General features: G+C 35.8%; 1 protein-coding gene across 4 annotated transcripts in view; it reads right to left on the reverse strand.

Annotated features, from left to right (window-relative positions):
* Positions 1-453: 453 nt before the first annotated feature.
* LOC102007696 (chromosome unknown open reading frame, human C6orf10) overlaps positions 454-12,483 on the reverse strand; it is an 85,022-nt gene continuing 72,992 nt past the window's right edge. For all 4 annotated transcript variants that reach the window (XM_013516717.1, XM_013516716.1, XM_013516715.1 and 1 more), the window contains 2 exons: positions 6,967-6,987; positions 454-1,587 (listed from right to left, as the gene is read on the reverse strand). In XM_013516717.1, the coding sequence (XP_013372171.1) occupies positions 749-1,587; positions 6,967-6,987 (860 nt within the window). In that variant the 3' untranslated portion in view covers positions 454-748. The remainder of the gene's footprint in view (positions 1,588-6,966; positions 6,988-12,483) is intronic.

Below are 12,483 nucleotides of genomic sequence, written 5' to 3' on the forward strand. Positions count from 1 at the left end.
AAAAAAGTGTTAAAAAAAAACAAAATTAAGCCCTAGAATGACTCCCCACAAGACTGTTATAGTAGAAAAACTGCCTACTACCACTAAAGCATGGCATGATAGCCTTTAACCTCTTTACCTTCTACTCTTGTTTCACTGAACATATCACCATGTTATCTATCTTTTGACATGTATCAAATACTACCATTCCTTTCCCTGTGAAGCTATCCTTTTTATTTTCTCATCCCAGGATGTTTCTGAACTCTTCTCATATTGTCCATCTAAACTACTTCATTGATCTTTTACAATTGACTTTTTGAAGTTATCACACAGTGACTCTGAATTGAATTTTCTGTGTATACCTTATTGTTGGTAGAATGGCTTGTAATCACGAAGGCCATCATGAAGTTATTGATTAATTGGTTGGTTAAGCTAAAGGTAGAATAGTTGTAAAAGGAAACAATACATTTCTTCAATAAAAATGTTTTATTTCATGAAGTACTCATTTTTTTTCTTGACTGAATAATATATGTCTATATATGAGCTTGTAAAACAAACATTTGAAAGCCAAAATTTATGGCTGAGAGGTCTAAAAGTGGTGAAACTTCTGAAGAGCCTAATCTGCAGATTTATAACATTAAACAGATTTTATAATCAAGCATTGGCTGGGACATGGCTCGTATTGGGAGGATGGGAATCATAATGATGATCTGTTTTATGGGCTGTTATTTACTCCTCCTCTTTCACCGTTTTGTTGTGCTCCCTTCCTTTACTTGCTTTTGCCTTTTACTGAGAGTTTTTTATCCTTGGCTTCTGCTTCTTTGTTTTCTTTGCCTTTTCCTTCATCTTTCTTGTTTTTATCATCTTTTTCTTTTGTACTCTGGCTTGTCTTTGCATCTGTCTTTTCTTTGCCCTCCTTTCCCTTATTCTCAGATACTTCTTTACTAGGCTTTTCTTGGTCTTTCTTTTCTTTTGGCATTTGTGCCTCACCTTTCTTTTCTGGGGCTTTCTCTCCACTGGGTGTCTCTGCCTCACCTTTCTTTTCTGGGGCTTTCTTTTCTTTCAGTGTCTCTGTCTCACTTTTTTTTTCTTGGGCTTTCTGTCCTGATTCTCCTCCTGCCTTTTGTTCAGCTGCTGTTTCCTTTGGTTTTTCTTCTCCAGTTTTCTTTTCTTGGGCTTCAGATTTTTGTGGTACTTTCATCTCACTTTTTACTTGGGATTCTTGGGCTTTTGGTACTTCCTCTTTCTTCTCTTTTATCTGAGATTCTTTTTCTTGGGGTTGTTTTGGTGCTTCCATCTTACTCTTTATTTGCGGTTCCTGGTGTTGTGGTACTCCTTCTTGACTTTTCTTTACCTGGACTGCCTGTTCTTTTATTTCAGTATCACTCTTTACCTTGACCTCCATTCCTATCTTGTCTTTTTCCAACTCAGTGAATTTTGCTCTTTTTTGGGACTCCCTTTTTTGTATTGCTAAAGAATCTTCAGAATCTGTAAATACTTCCTTCTTTAGTGTTTCTTTGCTTTCTGTCATTTCTCTGTGTTTTGGAGGTTGGGCTTTGATACTTGATTTTTTTGTAAGTTCTTCATCCACGTAACCTGGAAGTATGACTGAACACACAACAGAAGTGCATGATTTAGATATGATGTATTTTCACTTTATCCCTATTTTCCTCTATTGGTTTCCCTCTTTTGTCTTAAAACTGGGAAACTAAAGTTAAGATTATCCTCAAAAATATAAGTGATGGAAATCACATAATATTATAGAATTATTGATAAGATTCTAGATGAATAAATTATAAGACTAATGAGAGAAAAGGTAAAATGTAAATGAATTGCATCTGTTCAGATTACAACTACTGAATAATGCTTAGGGACTAATTCAGGATGTATCCTTAAAATATTCAAAGCAAAAATTGTGTGAATAAGCAATAGTTACTATGTAAGACAGAAAAAGAGAACTCAGTTGTATTTTCCCTTTTGAATAAAAGCATATTTCAGCATGTAAAAGGACTAATAGTATGAGCTGATAATTATGAAATACCTTGTGCCAAGCACTCACTTTTATAAGCATTTTACATATAAAATTGCTTAATCTTCAGAACCATATAAGGTAGGTACTGTTATTATTCTAATTTTACAGATGAAGAAACTGAGACACAGAAGTTTGAATGAATGTAAATAGATCATGTAATTAGTGGCTAGTGGAGCTGGGAATGAAACCTATGTAGTAAAGCCTGCAGAGCTGTTTTAACCATCACCTTAGCCTGCTTCTTCTAGTATCTACTAGCTCACTTGGCCAAACTTTCAGATCTGTCTTATAATAGCAGGTGAATGAGCTCTGCTAGGTATCAGTTTCTTTGTTAGCTAATAAACTTGAATTTGTTAGCTTTTGCTAGGTATATTTTGGCTAGCTTTTTTTTCTTTTTCAATATTTTGGTTCCTTGAATTAAGTAAGAAATATCTAGGCTTCCAAGGAGAACTGTGTGGATTCTTGCTGTGCAGCAGACAGATGTCTTGCTTTGAGAAAACCTAATATTTTATATAGTAGGAAGAATACTGAATTTGAGCTTAAAAGAAAACCTGTTTTTACTATCCCTATTGACCAGTTTATTTGGAGAGTCACAGTTTCCTTTTTTTTTTTTTTTTTTTTTTTTGTCTTTTTTGAGATAAGGTCTCTCTATGCAGTTCAGGCTGGCCTTGAGCTCACTTTGTAGCCCAGGCTGGTCTTGAACTTGCAACCATCCTCCTGCCTCAGCCTCCCGAGTGCTGGGATTACAGGCGTGTGCCACCAGGCCTGGCTCCACACTTTCCTTATATTTAGTTTGGTGTGGTTACTTTTTAAAGCTATTGAGGGAGGTTAGCCAAAGGAACATAGCCTTTGGAGACAGATGCTGAAGTCCTGGCTCCATACCTAATCAGTGGATGACTTTGGGCAAACTTCACTTTCTTGTTTGTAAAATGGGAGCAGTAGTAGTAGCTATCTTGCAGAGGTGTTATGATGATTAAGTAATGTTACTTAAGTAAAACACTTAGTAAAGTGCATGGATCACAGTAAGTACTTTAGTCAAACATTGGCTAGTACTACTACCAAGTAAGATAATATGTGCAAAAACCACTGATCCAATAAAGGCAAGGCATTCTTAGTTCCCAACAAATAATTTAAAGGAGTAGTTAGTTCTATTACAGCTAGATTTATTGCTTAAAAATATTGGACTTTTTAAATATTGAAAGGAGTACTACTAAAAGAGTAGTTAGTCGTATTACAGCTAAACTTATTGCTTAAAAATATCGGACTTTTTAAATATTGAAAACTTTCTCATACATTTATAGGGATTGATGTTTGGAAAATTGACATTCACATAACTTTAGAATGTTATGTATAAAACAAGACACACCTGTGTTAAGTAAAAAATTAATTATAAGTCAAAAGTGATTTTATAGTTTGATGTTTTCTTTCTCTTATTTTAAGCTTTAAAGTTATGAAGCTTGCAACAATGTTCTCTGAACATTTCTATGAATTTTCTCCTCTATTGTTCTTTATTAAGAGAAGTAACATTTTCTTGAAGATAAATTAATTTCAAATTTTCTAGTTAAAATTAGTGGCAATATATTCCAAACACTGATGAATTCAGTAGAACATTTTAATCTCTGATATAGCTATCAGTTGTTTTGTTTTGGTTGGGGATGTGATGGGTGTAGGATGGTGGAGAGAAGAGTGTTTTTCCATGGATATGTCTAACCTTAAGAATTCTAATTGAATGTACTTCTCAAACAGATTTTTGTTAATATAGAAATACTTTTAGTTTTACCATGTCTTAGGAGGTAATTGTTTATTACTATGTATAATACTGCATGACTCATTTTTTAACATAAATCTGCCTTCTAACTCATATAGATTTTGTTAACCAAAATTAAGTATTCTGAAGTTTAATGAAACAGGCTTTTTTTTTTTTTTTAAGACACTCTTGCTATGTAGTTCAGGCTGGCCTTGAACTCACAATGTAGCCCAGGCTGGCTTTAAACTCTCGGTGTTCCTCTTGCCTCAGCCTCCTGAGTGATGGGATTACAGACTTGTGCCACCCAAAAGAGATTTTATTCTACTTATCCTTTCATAATTTCATAAAATTTAAAAAATTATTATTTTTCTCATTGCACTGAGAAATACCTTATTACTTCTAATATCTTTACCCTTGATTATTTGATTATTTTAATATCTTTTCCATCTTGAATTTAAATAACAAAAATTAGATTTCCTATGATTCATTTTTCAGGAATCTAGCTGTCCCATAAAACGAGGCCCACTTTTATTTCAACTTAACTTTGCGGAAGGAAACCACAAATCGTTACTTCACCACATTCTAAGTTAATGTCTTCTATATTTTAAGATAGTACTTAAATCTTTTCTTTCTCTTGGACTTAATGGGCATCCTATATTTACAATGTAAATCTTCATAATACAAAGTCCATTTATTGCACACAGTAGGCCATACAACAAAATTCTAATGTAATAAAAACTTTAATCAAGATTTTGGGGATCACTGTAATTTATTCAGACTGATTAAAATTAATGATTATAAATTTTAATTTTGCTGAAGATGAAAGATATAAGGAAATAGCTATCACATTAATAATTCTAATTTGTTATACTTAATGTTGAAAAGAGAACATGGTTTTTATTAGGAAACTAATCTGAGGTTCTTAATTTAGTGGTCAAGAGGGAGTGCACAATCATATATAGACTCTAAAACAAATCTGTTAAGCATGAGAAGGATGAATCATTACAGTTTTCAAACCATTGATTACATTTTAAAGTATTACATATGTAACTGAATGTGGAGGTGAGAAGAGACTTGAGAGGATAATAATATTTTATGGTCTAGTTTGTCTTAAATCTTTTTTGAATTTTAAATTGAATCTTATATATACTATATCAGTAAGAATATACATTTTATAAGAACATATTTCAAAAGAATGAATTGAAGCCAGGTGTGGTGACCACCTGTAATTCCAGCCCTCTGTGAGACTGGGGCAGATGGATGGCAATTTTGAATTTAGTGACTTAGTAAGATTTTGTTTCAAAATAAAATATAAAGGTAGAGCTGGAGATATATCTCCATATATCTGATTTTTTGGGGGCAACTTTAAAAATATATTCAGTAAAAAAAGAATTAATCTCTGGGGTGAGGAGGACTTGGCTAGTGATCCTTCACAGACCATATTATCATTTATGGTTCATCATCATGAAGTTGATGCATAAAGTTAACCACAGACAATGCTTTTTCTTTTTATAAGGAAACATACAAGAATATAGTTCTGTCACTCTCCTTGTGTGGGGAAGGCATTTGAGGGATATGGGCACAGAATGACTGCTATGAATGCACATTGTGTTTTGTACCATGAGCCCTTTTCACTTCATCTTCCTGCCCTCTTCTTTCCTTTACCCAGTCTCTTTCTAGAAAGAAGGATGAAATTTTAATATGATTCAATGTTAAATATCTGTTCTGGGGAAATTTGCTCTATTTTGTCAGTGTTTGGGATGTTTGAAGTTCTTTTTTTTTTGCCTTTTTGAGACAGAGATTCACTATGCAGCTCAGGCTGGCCTTGAACTCACTTTGTAGCCCAGGCAGGCCCCAAACTCATGGCGATTCTCATCTCTCAGCCTCCTGAGTGCTGGGATTACAGACATGCACCACATGCGCCTGGCAGGAATGTTTGAAATTCTTGAAATAGGTCTCATTAGATATGTCATATTTGCTGCTACTTTGTTTTATTTATTTATTTTTGTGGTACTGAGGATTGGACCTAGGCTTCCCACGTGCTAGACAAGTGTTCCAGCCCTGAGTTCATAGTGGGTACTCAATACCTAATATTTCCCAAAGGTAAATTTAGTTAGAAAGCAACAGAAAGTTGAGATTTTGTTATTATTTTTCCTTATTATTAATATGATTCAGAAGTTCTTTACTTATAACTAAAAAAGAGTTCTAAATTCCCCGTAAAGAACTAATGGAATTCAGAAACCAATCTTTTTTTTTAAATTATATTTTGCTTGGGGTCAGTGAAGAGATTCTTTCTCAGAGCCTACAAGATGGCCAGAGATTATGGCCTCCTTTCATAGGAACTTTATCTCCATAGCACAATGTTTTCTGAAATAAATATATAACACCTCAGAAGATTTTGTGTAATGGAAACATTTAAAATAACCTTAGAAGCACAAGGCTCTATTTTGGAGTAGAATCAGCCAAGCCAGGAAATGGTAAGGTAAAATGTTAGAGGTGAGAATAGATCAGGAACTCACCCATAGGACATAGTGCTAAAAATAAAACACAAAAGAAAGATCTGTGGAGATTTTCTAACTTAAAGAGAATCCATGTTCCATGGTCTTTTGAGGGAAAGTCAGAAACAGAAACTCCAGGGAGTATAGAATCATCTTTAGGAGTGCTGCTAGTGAAAGTTCAGCATCCCATTTCACAGAGAGTGTTATTTTATGCCATTTAGTTAATATAAAGATTTTGGCCTTTGCATAAGTAATGATTTTACCAAAATTCAAACTATTGCACTTCCTGCCTTTCTTTGTTCTTACACAAGTCACCACCTGTGGTCAGTTAAAAGAATGTGTCTTGTGGGTTCCATATTATTTTGACATGTATTCTTTGACACTCTTAGAGGATTTTCTGTTTTAGTAAAAATTACCAGTTCCCAGAGTTTAGCACAGAGAAAATAAGCTCTGTAGTGATAGAATGGCTTGGAATACACGCTGTGGGAAAACATGGGAATAGTCTTTGGTAGTAGAATCAGATACAAGGCCATTGTAATTTGCTATGAAAACAAAGTAGATAAGTGGGAATCAAAACTAAAATATGAGGAAACCACATAAAAATAATGGCTATTTTGAGGTAGAAGAACTTGTAATTGAAGAAAATTTGGCAACAAAAATTCAAAAGTCCTAATCACAGGAATAGGTAATATAAAGAAGTGTGCCAAACTTACCGATTTTTCCAAAAGCATCCACTGAAATAGACAAAGGCAAACATATCAGTAAGTATTGAGCTTTCCCTGCTTCCCAACACCCTGATCTCTTCATTGGCTGGAATCTCTAAGCAGTGCATCTCAGGGGACATTGAGGGGCAAGCCTGACCACCAGGAAAACTAGGGACACAAGTGACATTTGCTGAGCTGCCAGGGAAAAGAGAGATTGAGCTTTCTGCATCTGGGATCAAACACGACAAGACAAGGGACTAAAACAGTCTCAGAACTCCACCCCACTCAGAACAAGTCCAGGAGACATCGACATAGGAGAACTTGGTAAACACACACCTGAAATTGCTGAAATGATTGCAATGGAAGTAAAGAAACAACTTCATCAGGCCAAAGAAGAGATCACATCAGAAATAATCTCTTAGGCAAAAAATGCAATGACAACAATAATGTAAGAACTGCTCAGCACATCTGAAGAAAAAACATATAAGAAAATAGAGTAACATAAGCAATGGGCGGAAACATTAAATGAAAAATATAGAAATGACTTAGAATCATGAACCAAATTCAGAGAGACTTCCAGGAAAACAAAGCTTCCATTGAAAGCTGCCAAAACCGCCTGAATGAAGCTGAAAAGAGAATTTCAGATTTTGAAGACAGTGTGGCAGCTAGTGACCGTGGAAGAAAGGGTCTCTTAAAATCAACAAGGAACCAGGAAAAATCAATTCAACAGCTGCAAGATGAGGCAAAGAGGAATAATGTATGACTAATAGGAGTCAATGAAACAGCAGGAGGCAACACAAATGACATAAAAAGAATATTGTCAGAAATAATAGCAGAAAATTTCCCAAGTGTGGAAACAGAACCTGATATACAGGTAAACAAGGCATATAGAACTGCAACTAATCATGGCCAAAATAAAACTACACCCAGACATAGAATAGTCAAGATCCCAGATCTTCAGCAAAAGAACAGAGTATTAAAAGCTGCTAGAGAAAAGAAACAGATTACGTATAAAGGAAAGCCCATCAGAATCACGGCAGACTTCTCAACACAAGCCATCCAATCAAGAAGAGCTTGGAGCAAAGTATTACAGATCCTGAGACAAAACAGCTTCCAACCAAGACTGATGTACCCTGTCAAACTCTCCTTCAGATTCAATGGAGAAATAAAATATTTCCATGACAAAGAACAACTGAATAATTTCATGAGTGCCACACCATCATTGCAAAAGGTACTAAAAGATTCTAGTCAGAGAAAAAAATGCAATTTCAAGAACAACAAAAGAAAGGAACAGTTAAGAAGAGCAAGCAGTTAAACAGATAGGAAAAGTGGGAAACCAACAGCAGGTAAATAACATGACAATGGTAAGTCAACACATATCAGTTATAACCATAAATGTAAATGGCCTCAATTCATCAGTCAAAAGAAACAGACTGGCAGAGTGGATTAAGAAACAAAATCCAACAATATGCTGTATACAGGAAACACATTTCACTGAAAAGGAAACACACAGACTAAAAGTCAAAGGATGGAAAACAATCCTTCATGCAACAGGAACCCAGAAAAAAGCAGGGGCAGCTATTCTGTTTGCAGACCATGTAAACTTCAAACCGACAACAATCAAAAGAGATAAAGAAGGTCACTACATACTAGTCAGGGGAAAACTGCAAGAGGATGAGATAACAATCATAAACATGTATGCAGCAAATATCGGAGCACCAAAGTATATAAGACAAATCTTAACAGACATGAAAACCCATATAATTAATAACACTATGGTAATAGAGGACCTCAATACCCCTCTGACACAAAGAGATAAGTCAACTGGACAAAAACTCAGCAAAGAAATTAAGTCTGTTTTAAATGTAGCGAATCTTCATTTCCTCCCCCTTCTCTCAGTACGTTGTAGAAAGATCTTGTGATGAGCTACTTCAAATTGCCTTTCTTTTTCTTTTTTTTTTTATTTTAAAGATAAAAGGAGGGAAACATTAACAGACATACAACATTTTAGAACATATCACAAGCACAATACAGACAATACAGAGTTACAAACAAAGTGGTAGGGAATTAACAATGGTGGTTGTATTACATATTGATATCTTCAAAGTGGCCTCTCATGAAAACAGATATAGACATGCAATACTGGTCAACCAAAGACTCATTGAAATTGCCTTTATTTTTCATTAATAACTAGGAATTCCCTTGGAGTTTCAAGATTGCAATTTATAGATAGAGATGGTGGTACACCTATAATAGCACTCTAGGAGGTTGACACAGGTGAGTCATAAGTTCAAGCAGAGCCTGGGCTATTTAAGGAGACTTTGTCTCAACAAACAAACAAAAACCAACCAACCAACACACACAAAAGCCCACAAACACACAAATAAAAAAAGGGGCTGGGGATGTAGCTCATTGTGAAGGGCTTGTGTTCAACACAGTTGTGGGAAATTTATTATTACAGAATATGGGATATTTAATGGCCTTAGAAGATGTATGCTTAAGTATGTATTCACTTGATATGACTTATTGTAGGTACAGTTGTTGCCAAATACTGAAATTTCAGTTTATCTCTTATGTTAATGTTACTTAAGACAATTAGCATAAAAATAATAGGAAAACATGAGATTGTGAGAAACACAATAACAGGATGGCTTACCACAACAGCAGGATGGTTGAAAATATGGACATGGGCTATTTACATGCTAGAGCAGTGGTTGGCAAAGTACTATACAGCCCATGGAACAAATCTAGATTGCTGCCTATTTTTATATATCTTGCAAAGTTCAACTACATTTTACATTATTAAGTAGTTAAGAGATAAGAATGCTAATACTTTGTGGCACATAAAAATTATATAAAACTCATGTTTTACTGTCTGTAGAGTATTGGGACATATCCATGCTCTTTTTTTTTTTTTTTGTCTTTCTCCGGTACCAGGAACCGAACTCACGACCTTGCGCTTGCCAGGCAGGCGCTTTGCCGCTGAGCTAAATCCCCAGCCCCATCCATGCTCTTTTGTTACATGTTGTCTGTGATTGCTTTTGTGCTACAACAGCATAGTTGAATAGTTTAACAGAAATTTCATGGCTTATAAGAGTTAAAGTATTTATCCTGCCCTGTATAGAAAAAGTTTTCTTTCTTTATCCCTGGAGGAAACTACAGTACTAGAAATAGATTAGGAAGTTACTAGTAGGTAACTTGAGATATTCCTGAAATTAAAGCAAGAAGATAGGTTAACTGAACCAGTTTGTATCAGGAATACAGTTCTTCCTCATTCCTGTTTCCAATTCTTTCTTCCAGAGAACCATCAAGAGTGCTTTACCTAGCCGGTGTGGTGGCGCACACCTGTAATTCCAGCACTCGGGAGGCTGAGACAGGAGAATCATTGCAATTTCGAGACCAGCCTTGGCTACAAGGTGAGCTCAAGGCCAGCCTGAACTGCATAGTGAGACCCTGTCTCAAAAAGATAAAAAACAAACCGAAAAACAAACAAACAAAAAAACAAAAAAAGAGTACTTTACCTAGCAGAGTATAGTGAAAATAGTGGGACAGTAGATCCCTTAGTGTGTTATAAGAACCTGATACTTTTTTACCACCTTAACAACTCCTACTATGGGGGGGCTGGGGATTTAGCTCAGCGGCACAGCGCCTGCCTGGCAAGTGCGAGGTCGTGAGTTCGATTCCTGGTACCGGAAAAAAAAACAAAACCAAAAACAACAACAACAAACAACTCCTACTATGGTCCAAGTTATTGTTATTTCTCTAATTGACCTCTGTGCTTTTTTTTTTTTTTTTTGAGACAGGGTCTCATTATGCAGTTCAGACTGGCCTCGAGCTCACTTTGTAGCCCAGGCTGATCTCAAACTCACAACGATCCTCCTGCCTCAGCCTTCTGAGTGCTGGGAGTACAGGCATGTGCCACCATGCCTGGCTTCTCTGTGCTTTTTTATCCTTACTTCCTCACTGGTGCACAGGGCAGCAGCTGCAGGGATTCTTGTAACATGTCACTCCTCTGGTTAAGATTCATCAGTGACTCCCCATTTAGCTTGAACCAAAGTTAAAAGTTACTACAGTGACTTTCAAGGAAAGCCCTAAAAGATCTGTCTTTCTGAAGCTTTCTGACAGCTTTTATTCCTATCATTTTTTCATTCTTCTCCAGATAAATTCAGGCAAACCTTAGACACACTGCAAGTTAGTTCCAGGCACCAGAATAAAGTGAATACTGCAATTAAGTAAGTCACATGAAATTTTTGGTTTCTCAGTAGATATAAAAGTTATGTTTACACTGCAATTTGCAATAGCCTTATATCTTAAAAAGTCTATACCTTAATTAGAAATACTTACTTGCTAAAAAAATTCTAATGATTATTTGAGCCTTAAGTGAGTTTTAATATTTTTGTTCATGAAGGCTTGCTGCTCATGCTGTTTCCTGCCTACCATGCCACATAACTGTTTCTCTGCTAGGCCACCCTGCCTTGGAGCCAGCCGACTATGGTCTGAAACTTCTGCAAACTGCGAACTGAAATAAACCTTTCCTCCTTTAACTGGTGGGTGTTGGGTATTTTGTCCCAGCAATCAGAAAAATAAGACTAAAGTAGTCACCTTCATCAGTAATCTTAGCTAGATCTTGATAACTTACTCTAGTTTCTACATCAGCACTTATTACTTTGCCTTGGCTTTTTATATTTTGGAAATGGTTTCTTTCCCTAGACCTTAGGAAGCAGTCTTGCTAGCCTCAAGCTTTTCTTCTGCATCTTCTTCACTCCTCTCCAGAGTTAGATCCTTGGTTTGGAGCAGGCTTGTGGCTGGTTTGATCAGACCATTAAAGCTTTCTCCATTTCAGCAGCAAGGCTCTTTTGCTTTCTGTCCATTTGAGTGTTCATTAGAGTAGTACAGTACTTTTAATTTTCTTAGAGACTGTTTTCTTTGAGTCCATATCTTGGCTATTTGTCTAAGGGGCCTAGCTTTCTTGTCTTGGTTTACACATATCTACCTCACTAAGCTTAATCATTGTGTGCCTGTGATTTAAAATGAGAGATGTGTGACTCTTCTTTTCACTCGGATACTTGGAGGCCATTGTAAGGTTATTAGCTGGCCTAATTTCAGTATTATTGTGTGTGATGGAATAGGGACGCTTGAGGAGATATATATATATATATACGGGGAGCTAGCTGGTCAGTGGAATAGTCACAACACGTACATTTTTGATTGCTTGCCATTTAACATGGGTGCAGTTCATGGTGTCTTAAAATAATTGCAGTAGTAAAGATCATTGACCAAAGGTCACCATAACAGATATAATAATAATGAAAAAGTTTAAAATATTGTGAGAAGTCACACAATATGACACAGAGACACAATGTGGTGCAAATGGAACTGATAGAGCTGCTTGGTGAAAGGTTGCCATAAATCTTTAATTTATGAAAAAAAAAAAGTGGCATCTGTGAAACACACAGCAAAGAGCAACAGAATGAGGTATACCTATACTTGCTTCTTTGCTTTTCCTTCAATATTCTGGAAGTGTTC

Source organism: Chinchilla lanigera, unplaced genomic scaffold (assembly GCF_000276665.1).
Source record: "Chinchilla lanigera isolate Chin_1 unplaced genomic scaffold, ChiLan1.0 scaffold00036, whole genome shotgun sequence".
In the NCBI taxonomy this organism is placed as follows: domain Eukaryota; kingdom Metazoa; phylum Chordata; class Mammalia; order Rodentia; family Chinchillidae; genus Chinchilla; species Chinchilla lanigera.